This window comes from Oncorhynchus mykiss, chromosome 16, assembly GCF_057628025.1.
Source record: "Oncorhynchus mykiss isolate SJ-2025 chromosome 16, ASM5762802v1, whole genome shotgun sequence".
Lineage (NCBI taxonomy): Eukaryota > Metazoa > Chordata > Actinopteri > Salmoniformes > Salmonidae > Oncorhynchus > Oncorhynchus mykiss.
In genome coordinates, this window is record NC_143037.1 from 56,320,076 (window position 1) to 56,337,710 (window position 17,635).

Sequence of the window (17,635 nt, forward strand, 5' to 3'; positions counted from 1 at the left end):
AAAGATCCAATTACATATTCATGTAGTTTTTAGGTGACAATATTCAACATGACATATCATGTCATCATCGTAGGCTTAAGTTTCATCACAGATCTCTATGCCCCACACAGCACATATCCAAACGATAGGCAGAATATTGGTATTTTATTAAGATCCCAAATAACTGTTGCTAAAGTAGCAGCTACTCTTCCTGTGGTCCACACAAAACTTGATAATACAGAACATTTATAGACAATAACAGCTCAAAGACAGAACTACACAAATGAAAAACATCACACATAGCTTACATTTCAGTACATACACACAAAATATCTAGGTCAAATAGCAGAGGCATTGTGCCATGAAGTGATACTTTATCAGTTTTTTTAAACCAGGTTCGCTGTTCATTTGATCCATCTGAGATAGGAGTTCCATGCAATCATGGCTCTATTTAATACTGTACGTTTTCTTGAATTTGTTTGGGGACTGTGAAAAGAGCCCTGGTGGCATTTATGGTGGGGTAAGTGTGTGTAAGTTTACTGTGCAAACATTTTGGAATTTACAACACATTATTTCTTATAAAAATAAGTGATGCAGTCAGTGTCTCCTCTACTTTTAGCCAAGAGAGACTGGCATGCATAGTATTGATATTAGCCCTCTGATTACAGTGAAGAGTAAGACATGCTGCTCTGATCTGGGCCAGCTGCAGTTTTTCTAGATCCTTTGCAGCACCTGACCACATGACGGGGCAATAATCAACATAATATAAAAATAAATCCTGCAGGCCTTGCTTTGTGGTGTGTGGTGTCAAAAAAATCTCTTTATCACAGACAGACCTCTCCCCATCTTTCCAACCATTGAATCAATTGGCTCCGTGACTAAGATTTCTCATTGGTAAAAGAAACTGGGCTGTGCATTAAAGTAGGGCCAGTAGGCCTACCACAGACCATACATTTTCCTTAAAGAATTGCAAGCATTTTAGCCAATGGCCTAAAATATACAGCTCTTTACTTATTTCAATTATTATTTTTCCGACCAAACATTTATTTCAATCAAGGTCTGGCTGACCAAGATATTTCAAAAACATGTCACATTGTTTGTGTTCTGGCCTTCAAATAACAGGAAGATGGGGGAAAAGCATCTAATGTGGGCCAGCCCACACCAACTTGGTTAAAAAGACCTCTAACACACATTGGGGTCAACCATAAAACATAGCCACTGTGATAGCTGATCGTAGGATGTTGACAAGACGAAAAGGGAACATGCAGTTAGACAGGCAGAGAGACAACAAACACGAAGAGAGTTAGAATGCATGTAGTTCTTATCTCTCATATTTCTGACAATGTTTTTATTTTCAGACGTTGCTTTTATGAAAAGTGAACAGTGCTTCTTCAGGTCCAGTGGCTGGAACTCCAGAAGATGGGGAAGTAAGTGACGAGGAAGAGACTGGAGAGATTAGAGTGACTGAAGAAGGTCATGGGTCCATTTTGCTGCTCACGTCATCTCCCATGTCAGGGCTAACATTAGCACCATGGTGGTCAGCCCCAGTCCCTCATTGCAATAGGCTGCATCTACTAATAGAAGGAAATAAGTGTTAGTTACCTCATCTTCAGTAGGATGATATGTCTTACTTTGACCATGTAAAGAATTGAGTTCTCTTTTTTCCATTCTCTCTATGCTTACCAACAAAATTGTGTCTCCCCTTCGTAAGTCTGGGGTTCTCTGTTAAAACAGCGAAAACAAAGTAAGTCATGTGCATGAGGAGAAAGGGTAACCTGACACAGAGAACCCTCACACACTCACCAAACACGATAAGCCGTGTGTATGTGTCTGTGGAGCCCAGAGGGTTCTGGGCAGTGCATCGAAACATGGAGCCGTTGAGCTTGGCTGGTACTCGCTCCAGCACCAGCTCCCTCCCAATATGATCCTCTCTCCCGTCCAGCAGAGGACCTCCCACTCTGGTCCAGGTGAACAGTGGCTCGGGGAACACCATGTTCTGGGAAGTGCATATGGAAAAGCATCCTTTGTAAATAATGTGTGTAATGAGATTGACAACATTGCAGTCAGACTGTACAAGATCACTGATATGCAAGACACCTTGACTCCCAAATAAATAGTATGTGATCAAGATGATCAATTGTGCGCCTTGCCAGCTCGCATTACTCTTACAAATTCCCTCAAACATGCGGAATGACTTTCATTCAAAAGTACATACGACTTTCATTCAGATGTATCTCCCAGTTGTATTATATAGTTGTAGCGCGACACCTGCTGGAGAAATTGTGTATTTTTTAAGGTTTTCTTTCAATGATGGTGATATGTGGTTGTCTTTCCTACAGTTGAATGTACTTACTGGTATGAGTAATATAAAAATAAAGCATTTATTTTGTACTCACCCCAGTGGATGAGATCTGGAGGCCCTGAACTGTAATGCGGACAGTGTCTCCTACTTTAGCCTTACCAGGCGTCATGGACAGTTTGGGGCCCCTGGGAGCAGCTAAAGGGAAACAAAAAAATGATATATATAAAAAAATGAATGCTACATATTTTCAATCTTTTAGCATTTTAACAAAACACTATTTTTCCTTATGTCTCAAATCCTTTCTAAAGGAATAAATTGAGAATCTATATTCTCTGTATACTTTGCAAAAAGCTCTCAGCCTTAGAATCCATTTTTATTTGAGCATGCCTGCTAAACCATGGCTGACTGGGAATAACTGTTTTTGATGATGATGAAGTCTCCACTTTATCTAGTAATCCACTCAAACGAACTGATATGAGGTTCGACGTGTATTCATCATGAACTGATGCCGGTGGCTGTGCTGCATACAGACCATGTTTGTGTAGGTGTGTGTGCTTATGGAATTACATATGTAACTGTGCAGAAAATGGCTAATCTACTGTGAGATTTCTCGAGCATTTCTAAGCAGAACTAATGGATCCTCTGAACAAAATACTCCACTAAGGAGCATCCTCATTAAGTGAGTCACTGCCTATAAACAGTTGCTGGCTGCTGCTGGATCCTGAGCTAAAGCAGTGATCAGGTTCTCTGTACTGTATATTCCTGTAGTTGGCTGATGCTTAAGGCTGGGAAGTGCCTGTTTTCTGCCATTACTGAATGCATTAGCTCTAAGTAGGGTTGTACATACACTGAGCACACCAAACATTAGGTACACCTTCCTAATATTGAGTTGCACTCCACCTTTTTGCCGTCAGAAAGAACAGCCTCAATTTGTCAGGGTATGGACTCTACAAGGTGTCGAAAGCGTTCAACAGGGATGCTGGCCCTGTTGACTCAAATGCTTCCCACAATTGTGTCAAGTTGGCTAGATGTCTTTTGGGTGGTGGACCAATTCTTGATACACACAGGCAACTGTTGAGCGTGAAAAAAGCAGTAGCGTTGCAGTGGTTGACACAAACCGGTGCACCTGGCACCTACTACCATACCCTGTTCAAAGGCACATAAATAGTAGTCTTGCCCATTCACCCTCTGAATGGCACACATACACAATCCATGTCTCAATTTTCTCAAGGCTTAACAATCCTTCTTTAACCTGTCTCCTCCCCTTCATCGACACTTCATAATGTTTTGTATACTCAGTGTATATTCCCCAAATTACGAGCTTTCAGACACCATGTTCATTTTCCGTTAATTCAGGAAAAATACATAGTGAATTTGAACTATTATTTTAACAAGCTATTATTTTAGAATGTTCTCTCCCCTTGCATCCCTAGCTCTGATAGGTTAATACAGACATGGACTCCTTGGGTAGCCAGTATTTGGGTGGCATTAAAAAGTGGGTTAATGTCCTCATGGAGGAGATATTTGGTATCCAGCTGATTGTCATGGTCTAATTTTGGTACTCACACAGAGTGACCTCAGCCTGCATGGGCATGGACAGAGCTGGGTGCTTGACCTCGCAGCTGTACAGGGCCTCGTTGTCCAGCTGGGGGTTGAGGCTCCAGGTGAGCATGGCTCTGACCTCCATGGTGCCGTCGCTGGACACCTGCCACCGGTGCTGGAAGTAGTAGAGCGGGTCAGTGCTCTGCATCCAGCGAGGGAACTCCCGGCTTACCACTGTCTCTGGGATCACCTCCGGGGTGGTGGGGCTAGGTTCAGACCCCTCCAGACTTCCTGGCTCCCTCCCGGCCCCTACCATCTTCCCCATCCCTCCTTTCCCAGGGGTGTCATGGTCCAGACGGGGTGGCTTCCCCTGGTCAAGCAGGGAGAGGGACTTCTTCAGCTTGGTGTCATCCAGGTCTCTACTGATCGGGGGCCTAGAGATCCGTAGCCCTGCCTGGCCCCTGCCCTGGGATTTGCCCCCGCCACCCTCCATAATAGAGGGGTCCACCTCGATCAGCTCGCCGTCACGCTTGAAGTACACCTGAAAGGATAAAGACATAGTATGAGCCCGTAACAACCAATCACACCCATCATTTCCAAAGTGTTTTTACGTCAAAACATATTTCAGTACGAGTACTGTTTGCATGTGGACAAACTCACCATAGGGGCTGGCTTTCCTCCCATGACGATGCAGACTAGAGTGAAGTTCTGGGTGTCATAGCGACTGAAGGGGGCCGGGCAGTCTGCTGCCACTACAGAAATGGACTTAGGAGGAACTATGGAGGAAAAATAGCATAGAACCTGTGACTCAAAACGAGAGAACCATCTACATATAGGCACATTTTGCGTCTAGTATTTTTAGAAGGGCTACATATAAAACTAACTGAAACAAACATGTCTGTACTGTACTTGAGGGCATAACGTTAGTCTCGTAGACCTGGTATACAAGATGTTAGTCTGGTATACAAGATGGACTCTCTTGGTAACCTTGATCGGGGGGAGGGATTCCAGGGTGTCAGACAGACAACTCTCCAACAAATCACAAGGTAGACATGCCAGAACGTCGCAATTCGAAACCAACGTTATAAGGCAAAACATTTGCAGTGGTTTAAGTTAAGTTAGTTGATGCAAACTAGCCACTTGCGAAATGTACTCATTCAAAATAACCTCCGTGATCTCCATCTTGCTAGATACTATTTTGTGTTGTATTCATGCAGATCAGGCAGTGGCGTGGTCCCTGTATGCCAAACTGACGTTCTATTACGTACAGACGTGTTAAACGGGAACATTGTGGGCGGCAACACGGATTTATATAAAAGACTATCAGAAAGTAGTCTCCTGTGCATTTCCCACATCTCAACAGTAGGGGGAGGCAGAGGTGATTAAAATACCACATGATCATTTCATTATAGCGTTAATTCTCTTGAATCTTACCCATGACAGTGAGCACGATGCTGCCAGAGGCTAAGACCACCCTGTCTCTAGAGGCCTTGTCGTAGATCCCCACGTGGCACTCATAAGGCCCATCATCATCCATCTGGACCTCAGGGAGCCTGGCAGTACAACAACAAACCCCGTGAAGATAATAGCCATATAGGTTAGGGTTTTTCCAGGTACTCAAAGCATTGAATAAGATCAGATAAAATACAATAAGATATGATCAAATCATTTAAGCTCAAATAAAATAAGCCTACACTTGCGAGTAAAAACACTGACCAATGTTCTCTTTCTTGAGGCTGCCGCCTACAGTTCAAGCTTACCGGACAGTTGATTGGTAGACCAAGTCTTCTCGTCTGCGGAAGTCCTCCATATGGGAGAAGTTGGTGTTGGTCATGGCATCATAGGTGAAGATCTTCTGCTTGGCACTGCCACCCTCTGTCACCTAGAAAGTGAAGGAATACCTCATATTACACAGCCTGGACATGTATCCACCTACTTGTAACACACGTTTTTACACAAAACACGACCTTGGTATTTTATTAGGATCCCCATTTCGCAACAGCTACTCTTCCTGGGGTACACACAGAACATAAAACATGACAAAATAGAGAACATCTATAAACAAGAACAGCTCAAGGACAGAACTACATACATTTAAAAACGGCACACATAGAGTACATATCAATGCATACACACAAAATATCAAGGTCAAATAGTGGAGAGGCGTTGTGCCGTGAGATTAAATTAAAAAAATGAATCGATGCACACAGTTATTCTTTTCCAATTCATGAAGGCTAGAGAGCTTTGAAGCCTCTTCTTTTACCTCTTTAATCAGTTTAGTTAGTTGTTACTAGGTATTCATTTTATTTTGGAGGAGCTGGGAGCTCAGGGTGAAACAAACTGTCCTTGTGGACTACATTACATATTGCTACATACATTCATAGTTTAAGGAGCTTATCAAACCTAGTAGCTCTTCAGAAGCCATTAGATATAGTACAGTTATGTACTGTATATTAATGCACTCTCTCTTTGCATCAAAAGCTTTGCTGTGTTTGTCAGCGTTTTAATTGAAGTGTCAATGGAAAATGTCAGAGAACAAAGCCGACCTAATCAAAAGCTTCTCCTAGAGGTAAACACAAGATACAGTTTGTGCTGTTGCAAACAACCATATGCTTCGTACAGGGACATCAAGGCCACCCTACTCACCCGAAACCACACAATCTCTCGCAGGTTGCCATCTGTCATGAAATTGCACTTGAGCGTTACCGTGTCTCCAATGACAACGGGAGGGAGAGGCTCAAGAGTGACAGTTAAATAGCCTGTGGGTCAAAGAAAGAAGTAAAATACGTTACACACATTTCCACACATGTTTATCTCTACAACATACAGTCCCTTCTGTGAAACCCATAACATAGTCCAGCACAAAACTTGCTAAAGGCATTCATTAGACATAAAGTTGTTCTATTGTATTTTATGATTCTTAAAGACCCTCTTGTGTTTGTGTTACTATAGTTCTCAAATGACCATACCACCCTGTCTCTGGAGCATTTGAAATCCAACCTTATAGGCTAGCTGTAATTACATGGATTGTTAATAGTGCACAATCAAGGCTAAATGGCCAAAAGTTTTTTTTTCGCAGGCTATTACAGCTTTGGATAGGAATATTGTGTGCACACATTTCCCCCTTTTACTTTCATGATCATTATGGACTTGTTCATTCATTAACTGTGGTGTTGTAATAGTAGGTGTCCATATCTATGTAAAGGTAGGGTGGCAATGGCAGCACAAGTGCATGTTTATGTCTCGCTATTTCTCCCATTATCGTGGTCTTAGTGTGTGCTAAATGCTGTGGCTCTGGGTAAAAAGTAAAGTATGGTCAATTAAAAACCAACCGGTTTCCTAAACAAGCCAAAGACATGATATAGTGCTGAGAAGCACAGATCTCTATCTCTAACCTGGAGAGGCAGAGATAACCTAGTAGCGACCTCATTCTCTCTGAGAATGAATGCACTGTCATGATGTGTTTTCATTTATAATAATTAGGTGGTTGCTTATATTTGTCCTATTTCCCATGTACAAGTGTGTATTATGTGCATGTGTAAGTTGGAAACTCCCCCTGAGACACCCTTAGAGAGTCGGGTCGTGGCCAGGGTCTGCCATTATCAACGGTGACCCTGGAGCAATTAGGGTTATACATTCCTTGCTCTTGGGCACATTAATAGATTTTTCAGCTTGGTGATTGGAACTAGCCACCTTTTGGTTTCCTGGCCTAACGCTCTAACTGCTAGGTTATCTGCTGCACTTTCATCAGCGCATTCTGTGGCAGAAAGAATCTCACCTAGCTTTACAGTAGGTAAATATTGTCAGTGTTATAGTGTTGTATGGGTCATTCCACAAAATGAGTCCCTTCTGCACCAATCTTGGATTTTAAAAGCCTGTTATATTAAATAAAGTGGCATATCATATAGACCATATGGAAAATTCTATAAATCAGCATTTTGACATGTCCCTCTGTGGACTCTCTGTGACTTCTTTGAAGATTTTAACCCACTTAACCTCAACATTTCTCCAAGTTTTCACCGTCATTTGACAACATCATTTCTGAAGATTATTATTTATTTCTTGTGATTAGTGATTCATTTTAAGCTAAAAATACATGTCCCTTATTTTAAGGTCCACCCTGTTATGTGAACTGAACTCTCGTTTTATAATGGTAAAACTATTCCTTTTTAAATACATTTTTATTATACACATTTTTTTTACCCCCTTTTCTCCTAAATTGCGTGATTACGATCTTGTCTCATTACTGCAAGTCTACAACGGGCTCGGGAGAGGGGAAGGTCAAGTCATGTGTCTTCCGAAACATGACCAGCCACGCTTCTTATCACCCGCCCACTTAACCCGGAAGCCAGCTGCACCAATGTGTCAGAGGAAACACTGTTCAACTGATGACTTAAGTCAGCCTGCAGGCGCCCAGGCCCGCCACAAGGAGTCGCTAGAGCGCAATGAGCCAAGTAATGCGCCCCTGGCCAAACCTTCCCCTAACCCGGATAGCGCTGGGCCAATTGTGCGCCGCCCTATGGGACTTCTAGCCACAGCCGATCGCAGGCTGTAGTGACACCGCAACACTGCGATGCAGTGCTTTAGACCGCTGCGCCACTCGGGAGGCCTTAAATACATTTTCCTAAAGAGACATTGAACCTCTAATAGTCAAATCAGGTTCTACTCTTTTTGACAATTTTCTGGTGTTTTGTGGTGGAAACTGAGTGGGTCGAGCATAACACGTCAACCCTGTTACCCATAGGTAGACAGGATAGAAATATTTGAACAATTATAACAGCTTGCATTCAATTTCCCCTCCCGGTTGTACACAACAAGCTTCCATTCCTCCTGTCACAAGGGGATTTATGGCTTATTTAAGGTTAAATTGTCAACCCTGTTACAGTCAACTCTGTTACTTTATTTGGCACTTAATTAGGCATTTCCTATAGTCCTTTTTGTTATTTAACCTCTTTATATAGTAAAACATGTTTTTTATTAAGTTAAACATGTGCTCATCAGAGGGCCTCTCGGGTGGCTTAAGGGCGCTGTACTGCAGCGCCAGCTGTGCCATCAGAGACTCTGGGTTCGCGCCCAGTGCGGCTTGGTTGTGTTGTGTATCGGAGGACGCATGACTTTCAACCTTCGTCTCTCCTGAGCCCGTACGGGAGTTGCAGCGATGAGACAAGATTGTAGCTACTAAAACAATTGGATACCACGAAATTGGGGAGAAAAAGGGGTAAAATTGATTAAAAAAAATAATTTATAAAATAAAAACGTGCTCATCAGGACAGAATGTTAAAACAAGTTAAATAAACCCAAAAGGACTTATAAACGACCTATATAATAATATAATAACCTATACAATAACACCAGGGTGTACATAGTACAGATTAAATCTGTAGGATCAGGTATCCACGATGACCCTTGACTTTTTGGCATGTTGAGTGTGATGGTGTGATGGCCCAGGACTGATCCCAGAGCACTTAAAGAGACATAAGCGTAGCACAGTGCAGGGCAGCTGGTAAAGAGTGTAATCTCCTGTTTCATACTGCTACTCCAGTATAGAATCGCCACCCCTCCTCCCACCTTGGCCTCTACACCCTGACGTCAAGGTGGATTATTTTTCCTCATGTTTTTCCCGCTAATCCCCCATTTTTTCATCAACAGACCCAGGAGAGAACTGGAGGGAGCTTTATACTCACAAACATTTGAAAAATAAATAAAGAAATTGCAGCATTTTGGAGCAGAGCTGCCATTCAACCATGTAAGCGTGAGCCCTGTAGGTGGAGGCAAAAATACTTGACTCAGATGTTTTTATGATGTCAGTTGACATTTCTTAAAGGGGCCCTTCCACTAAGAATATACAATCCCAATCAGAGTTGTATTTATAAGGGTTTCTTATAGAACAAGGTAGTCCGTCCCTATTTAGGTCCGTTTTCAACTGTTTGGCGACTATCGAACATAACCTAACTATTGAGGCTGTCAGCTACATCCTCCTCATCAGTTACTGTTGGTGAGGTTAGGTCTTGAGGGCCCGAATCTGACCAGAATTAAGCTTGCGTAAATGGAAAGTACTTACGTTTTTATGCCTATTCTGACCTTGAACTTAAGCATGAGAATAGCATGCAATTCAACTGCTATTCCTTGGGGGTGGAGATCAAATAAATGAAGGTGTGACAGAGGATGTCTAGAGATACACTGTATTCTGACCTTGACTTAATTTCCGAATAATTCCACCACCTTTATGTGTGAGGAAACCATGAATAATGTCTAGCGAACCTACCGGTTACATGTGGGAAAAGCATCTAGGCCTACTTATTTTTTTCAGATAGAAATTATACCATTCTCCATGCACTGTAATTTACAACTTGAAAAGAGCTATTGATAAGAGCTGGGTAAATTAGTAATCCGTTTGGATAAGGGAATTGTAAATATAAATTGCATATGTTTTAGATATATTTTACCTTATAATCGATGGAGACAAATGTGAAACCAGTCATATGGCAGCAAACTGAAGCATATCAACATATCAACTTTCCCACAGTGAAGTTTATGAAATGCTGTGCCATTATGCAGAATTTAAATTGTACGGCCATTTAACTTGCAGTTTCTCTGTTTTCTATTTCTGTTTTCTATTGTTAAATATTAGCCTCTATCAGTATCGATTTAAAGGGATGGCTTACGATAAATGTACTGAAAACCCTATTGAATGAAAACTCAACAAGAAAATCTGTTAGCCAGCAAGTGGGAGGGCTTTCAGGTAGCCAGCCACACCTGCAGATTACTAATTTATTTGTCTCCAGCGACACGACTGAATTAGGTAACGCCTCGATCCCACCGATAGTGTTATTGTGTTTTGGTGCATCAGAAGTACTTTAATTTCCAATGGAATACTGCGTTTCCAGCGGAGACAGTTGCAGTGCGTTCTATGTGGTGCATACGGTGGATTTATCAAAGGTGTGCATCAAATTGTTTTTTATTTTTATTTTTTTTATTTCACCTTTATTTAACCAGGTAGGCTAGTTGAGAACAAGTTCTCATTTGCAACTGTGACCTGGCCAAGATAAGGCATAGCAGTGTGAACAGACAACACAGAGTTACACATGGAGTAAACAATTAACAAGTCAATAACACAGTAGAAAAACGGGGAGTCTATATATACATTGTGTGCAAAAGGCATGAGAAGGTAGGCAAATAATTACAATTATGCAGATTAACACTGGAGTGATAAATGATCAGATGGTTATGTACAGGTAGAGATATTGGTGTGCAAAAGAGCAGAAAAATAAATAAATAAAAACAGTATGGGGATGAGGTAGGTGAAAATGGGTGGGCTATTTACCAATAGACTATGTACAGCTGCAGCGATCGGTTAGCTGCTCAGATAGCAGATGTTTGAAGTTGGTGAGGGAGATAAAAGTCTCCAACTTCAGCGATTTTTGCAATTCGTTCCAGTCACAGGCAGCAGAGAACTGGAACGAAAGGCGGCCAAATGAGGTGTTGGCTTTAGGGATGATCAGTGAGATACACCTGCTGGAGCGCGTGCTACGGATGGGTGTTGCCATCGTAACCAGTGAACTGAGATAAGGCGGAGCTTTACCTAGCATGGACTTGTAGATGACCTGGAGCCAGTGGGTCTGGCGACGAATATGTAGCGAGGGCCAGCCGACTAGAGCATACAAGTCGCAGTGGTGGGTGGTATAAGGTGCTTTAGTGACAAAACGGATGGCACTGTGATAAACTGCATCCAGTTTGCTGAGTAGAGTGTTGGAAGCAATTTTGTAGATGACATCGCCGAAGTCGAGGATCGGTAGGATAGTCAGTTTTACTAGGGTAAGTTTGGCGGCGTGAGTGAAGGAGGCTTTGTTGCGGAATAGAAAGCCGACTCTTGATTTGATTTTCAATTGGAGATGTTTGATATGGGTCTGGAAGGAGAGTTTAGAGTCTAGCCAGACACCTAGGTACTTATAGATGTCCACATATTCAAGGTCGGAACCATCCAGGGTGGTGATGCTGGTCAGGCGTGCGGGTGCAGGCAGCGAACGGTTGAAAAGCATGCATTTGGTTTTACTAGCGTTTAAGAGCAGTTGGAGGCCACGGAAGGAGTGCTGTATGGCATTGAAGCTCGTTTGGAGGTTAGATAGCACAGTGTCCAAGGACGGGCCGGAAGTATATAGAATGGTGTCGTCTGCGTAGAGGTGGATCAGGGAATCGCCCGCAGCATGAGAAACATCATTGATATATACAGAGAAAAGAGTCGGCCCGAGAATTGAACCCTGTGGCACCCCCATAGAGACTGCCAGAGGAACGGACAGCATGCCCTCCGATTTGACACACTGAACTCTGTCTGCAAAGTAATTGGTGAACCAGGCAAGGCAGTCATCCGAAAAACCGAGGCTACTGAGTCTGCCGAGTCAAGCTGCGTAGACAGCTTGAAAGAAATGGTAGCTGAAGGTGAATGTTTAACTTTTGTTGCACACATATCCAGATGATGCTGCATACCATTTTGAGCAATGACACTGTAGGTGTGAGTATGAATACCAAATACTTACCAAATACTGAGAAGTGCGTAGGAAAGGTATGCGTAGGAATGGCGTAAATTCTTATGTCAGAATTGGCCTCTGAATGCATCACCATTGTCTTACGCAGTTAACAAAAGGCAGCGATAGTCCCTACTCACCCAACTAGAGCCCAGACTCACTATATTACCACCAGGAAATATAAATTAATGCGAGTTAATGATGAATGGTTTAAGTACAGTAGTTGTTGTACTTACAGTTGAAGTCGAAAGTTTACATACACCTTAGCCAAATACATTTAAACTCAGTTTTTCACAATTCCTGACATGTAATCCTAGTAAAAATTCCCTGTTTTAGGTCAGTTAGGATCACCACTTTATTTTAAGAATGCGAAATGTCAGAATAATAGTAGAGAGAATTATTTATTTCAGCTTTAATTTCTTTCATCACATTCCCAGTGGGTCAGAAGTTTACATACACTCAATTAGTATTTGGTAGCATTGCCTTTAAATTGTTAAACTTGGGTCAAACATTTCGGGTAGCCTTCCACAAGCTTCCCACAATAATTTGGGTGAATTTTGGTGCATTCTTCCTGACAGAGCTTGTGTAACTGAGTCAGGTTTGTAGGCCTCCTTGCTTGCACACGCTTTTTCAGTTCTGCCCACAAATTTTCTATCGGATAGAGGTCAGTGCTTTGTGATGGCCGCTCTAATACCTTGACTTTCTTGTCCTTAAGCCACAAGCGAGACTACAGAGCCAGACTCAGATCCAGAGACACACAGATCCAGGCAGACACACGTGCACACACACATGTGACAGAGCAACTTCAATAGGAACTGCATTCACTGAAATCACAATTATGCTCTCCCTCCCCTCAATTTCTATAGCATATATTATTGCCATATGATGGGATTGAAATGCTATACTTACATGTTATCACAGATCCTGATTGCAAATCATGTTACTTATATTAGATGCTTGAAATAATGCATATCTGCAATGTTTTGTTGGCTTGCATTCTGTCAGGTCCTAGAGCCTTGGGACAGTGGCATTTAATCATTTTAGAGTACAGATTACCTGTAAAATGGGTCAGCCAAATAGCCTTTATCCCTCAGATAATCAATCAAAAACTGGATTGGGTAACTAGGATTGTGACATCATAGCCTCACTAGCATGAGACAACTTTTAGCCTATTTAAGTCAAACATGCATTCAACGAGTGTACTCAATGTACAGTCTACAGAAATTGCTGTATGATACAGTGCATCTCGTCATGGACAAACTAATCATTTTGGATGGCTGTCAATACCTTGGAACTGTTAACAGTCAATCTAGGCTAGTGTAATGAATTTCAAATATGTAAGACAGGTAAGAAAATAACGTTTGCAGCCTATAATCATTGCAATGTCATTTCAATCTGCAGGCTTTAGAGCTACAGCCTAACACAGAAGTATGTTACATGTGAAATATATAGGTTAGTAAAAATTGTCTACAGCATGGAGCTTTAGAAATAAAATCAAAACTTTTTAGCTAATAACAAAATGCTCCATGTAGTACAAAAAACGGAGACATACCAACAGCTAAATCCAAAACATATACGAGGATACACAGAGAAAAAGCACAAGTCATCTTCCCCGTTCGTGTGGTCAAATTGACACTCCATCTGTTTTTCAGGCGATAAATAGTTGATAAAGTGCCATCCACAATGCCCGCGGCACGGGATCTGGTCCCCATTCGGAACGCTTCATTCTGCACCAAAAGGCAGAGCTACTTTTCTGTTTCTGTCAAGCGACCAGTGAGAAAATAAATCCTCATCCCGATATTGCTTCCAGAATAGTGTGAGGATTAAAAACTACAACAGATTTGATGTGAATAAAGTCTCATCAGCTCTTTCGCGCTCTCTCAACACACGCTTACGCGTGCGTGCGCAAACACCTTGGTGCTTCCCCTCTCTCTCACATTACATATATATACATATATACATATACGGTGCCATTCAAAAGTTGACACACCTACTCATTCCATTGTAGAATAATAGTGAATACATCAAAACTATGAAATAACACATATGGAATCATGTAGTAACAAAAAAAAAAGTGTTATAAAATATATTTGGATTTGTTTATTTGAGATTCTTCAAAGTAGCCACCCTTTGCCTTTGCACAGCTTTGCACACTCTCGGCATTCTCTCAACCAGCTTCATGAGGTAGTCATCTGGAATACATTTTAATTTCAAACAGGTGTGCCTTGTTAAAAGTTAATTTGTGGAATTTCTTTCCTTCTTAATGTGTTTGAGCCTATCAGTTGTGTTGTGACAAGGTATGTGTTATACAGAAGATAGCCCTATTTGGTAAAAGTCCCTATTATGGCAAGAACAGCTCAAATAAGCAAAGAGAAACAACAAACCATCATTAGACATGAAGGTCAGTCAATCTGGAAAAGTTCTAGAACTTTGAACGTTTCTTCAAGTGCAGTCGCAAAAACCATCAAAAACCATTGCTATGATGAAACTGGCTCTCATGAGGACCGCCACAGGAAAGGAAGACCCAGAGTTACCTCAGCTGCAGAGGATAAGTTCATTAGAGTTACCAGTCTCAGAAATTGCAGCCCAAATAAATGCTTCAGAGTGTTCAATTAACAGGCACATCTCAACATCAACTGTTAAGAAACTGCGTGAATCAGGCCTTCGTGGTACAATTGCTGCAAAGAAACCACAACTAAAGGACACCTTTAAGAAGAGACTTGCCTGGGCCAAGAAACACGAGCAATGGACATCAGACCGGTGTAAATCTGTCCTTTGATCTGATAAGTCCAAATGTGAGATTTTTGGTTCCAACTGCATGTCTTTGTGAGATGCAGAGTAGATGAAAGGATGATTTCTGCGTGGTTCCTACAGTGAAGCAAGGAGGAGGAGGTGTGATGGAGTGGGGGTGCTGGTGACACTGTCATTTATTTATAATTCAAGATACACTTAACCAGCATGGCTACCACAGCATTCTGTAGTGATACACCGTCCCATCTGGTTTGCGCTTAGTGGGGCTATCATTTTTTTTCAACAATGTCCCAACACACCTCCAGGCTGTGTAAGGGCTATTTGACCAAGAAGGAGAGTGATGGAGTGCTGCATCAGATGACCTGGCCTCCACAGTCACCCGACCTCAACCCAATAGAGATAGTTTGGGATGAGTTGGACCGCAGAGTGAAGGAAAAACAGCCAATAAGTGCTCAGCATATGTGGGAACTCCTTCAAGACTGTTGGAAAAGCATTCCAAGCTGGTTGAGCGAATGCCAAGAGTGTGCAAAGCTGTTATCAAGGCAAAGGGTGGATACTTTGAAGAATCTGAAATATATTTTGATTTGTTTAACACTCTTTTGGTTCCTACATGATTCCGTATGTGTTATTTCATAGTTTAGAAGTCTTCACTAATATGCTACAATGTAGAAAATAGTAAAGTCTTCCTTGCTGAGTGGCCTTTCAGGTTGTGTCGATATAGGACACATTTTACTGTGGCTATAGATACTTTTGTACCGGTTTCCTCCAGCATCTTCACAAGGTCCTTTGCTGTTGTTCTGGGATTGATTTGCACTTTTCGCACCAAAGTACGTTCATCTCTTGGTGATATAACGCGTCTCCTTCCTGAGCGGTATGACGGCTGCGTGGTCCCATGGTGTTTATATTTACGTACTATTGTTTGTACAGATGAACGTGGTACCTTCAGACATTTGGAAATTGATCCCAAGGATGAACCAGACTTGTGGAGGTCTACAATTTATTTTCTGAGGTCTTGGCTGATTTCTTTGGATTTTCCCATGATGTCAAGCAGAGAGGCACTGAGTTTGAAGGTAGGCCTTGAAATACATCCACAGTTACACCTCCAATTGACTCAAATTATGGCAATTAGCTTCTAAAGCCATTACATAATTTTCTGGAATTTTCCAAGCTGTTTAAAGGCACAGACAACTTAGTGTATGGAAACTTCTGACCCACTGGAATTGTGATACAGTGAATTATAAGTGAAATAATCTGTTTGTAAACAATTATTGGAAAAATTACTTGTGTCATGCACAAAGTAGCTGTCCTAACCCACTTGCCAAAACTATAGTTTGTTAACAATAAATTTAAGGAGTGGTTGAAAAACGAGTTTTAGTGACTCCAACCTAAGTGTATATAAACTTCCGACTTCAACTATATGTATTGTATATAGTTTTTTTTGTGATGTGGTTTTCATGTAAGCCCTTGGGCTTCAAACCTCACCTGCACATCTTTTAAAAATTTGTTTTAATCTGTATATCACTTGTTTTCTTTGGTGCAAATAAATGTAACTAAATTAAACAGTAGAAGACCCACTGCAAATACCCAGGGTGCACTTCATCTCATGTTAGTGCTCTACAATGAACAACAAGCTTCTCAGGCTCGCTCCGTCTTCTGAGCAGACACCATGACAGACAGCTGTCATCTACTGTATCTAACAGAGGACATTGTAGGCCTTCAATACAGTACACCCAGTCCAATTATTTTGAATTATACGGTGATCAGAGAAATAAACACTGGCACTGTTGTGAGACTTGATTCTTCTGAAAATAGGCACACTCAAGGCCTAAGCTTATGCTTGAAGCCTGCAAGCATTGACTCTGCGAAGGAGGAGGTCGTGAATGAAGCACTGACAGAAAGCTAGCAAGGAGATTACTTTCTCTCTCTCTCTCTCTCTCTCTCTCTCTCTCTCTCTCTCTCTCTCTCTCTCTCTCTCTCTCTCTCTCTCTCTCTCTCTCTCTCTCTCCCACTCACAGACCAACTTGATCTCACGAGCCGCTGGGGGTGGAGTGCCATTCGTCTGGCAAGCGAGACTACAGAGCCAGACTCAGATCCAGAGACACACAGATCCAGGCAGACACACGTGCACACACACATGTGACAGAGCAACTTCAATAGGAACTGCATTCACTGAAATCACAATTATGCTCTCCCTCCCCTCAATTTCTATAGCATATATTATTGCCATATGATGGGATTGAAATGCTATACTTACATGTTATCACAGATCCTGATTGCAAATCATGTTACTTATATTAGATGCTTGAAATAATGCATATCTGCAATGTTTTGTTGGCTTGCATTCTGTCAGGTCCTAGAGCCTTGGGACAGTGGCATTTAATCATTTTAGAGTACAGATTACCTGTAAAATGGGTCAGCCAAATAGCCTTTATCCCTCAGATAATCAATCAAAAACTGGATTGGGTAACTAGGATTGTGACATCATAGCCTCACTAGCATGAGACAACTTTTAGCCTATTTAAGTCAAACATGCATTCAA

General features: G+C 41.8%; 1 protein-coding gene across 5 annotated transcripts; it reads right to left on the reverse strand.

Annotated features, from left to right (window-relative positions):
* Positions 1 to 127: 127 nt before the first annotated feature.
* Positions 128 to 15,269, reverse strand: LOC110492291 (immunoglobulin superfamily member 21). Of its 5 annotated transcripts, XM_021566492.3 has the most exons (10): positions 13,898 to 15,269; positions 6,470 to 6,582; positions 5,584 to 5,705; positions 5,258 to 5,376; positions 4,484 to 4,599; positions 3,848 to 4,364; positions 2,376 to 2,476; positions 1,783 to 1,975; positions 1,663 to 1,701; positions 128 to 1,553 (listed from the first exon to the last, which is right to left on the reverse strand). In XM_021566492.3, exons 1-10 carry the CDS (start codon positions 14,055 to 14,057, stop codon positions 1,474 to 1,476), a joined length of 1,560 nt encoding a protein of 519 aa, XP_021422167.2. In that variant the 5' UTR covers positions 14,058 to 15,269; the 3' UTR covers positions 128 to 1,473. The 5 variants fall into 5 exon arrangements, with proteins under 5 accessions (XP_021422167.2, XP_090059561.1, XP_090059562.1 ...); XM_090203435.1 differs by lacking the exons at positions 5,258 to 5,376; positions 5,584 to 5,705; positions 6,470 to 6,582; positions 13,898 to 15,269 and adding an exon at positions 4,733 to 5,110; XM_090203436.1 differs by lacking the exons at positions 5,258 to 5,376; positions 5,584 to 5,705; positions 6,470 to 6,582; positions 13,898 to 15,269 and adding an exon at positions 4,811 to 5,100.
* Positions 15,270 to 17,635: the final 2,366 nt, after the last annotated feature.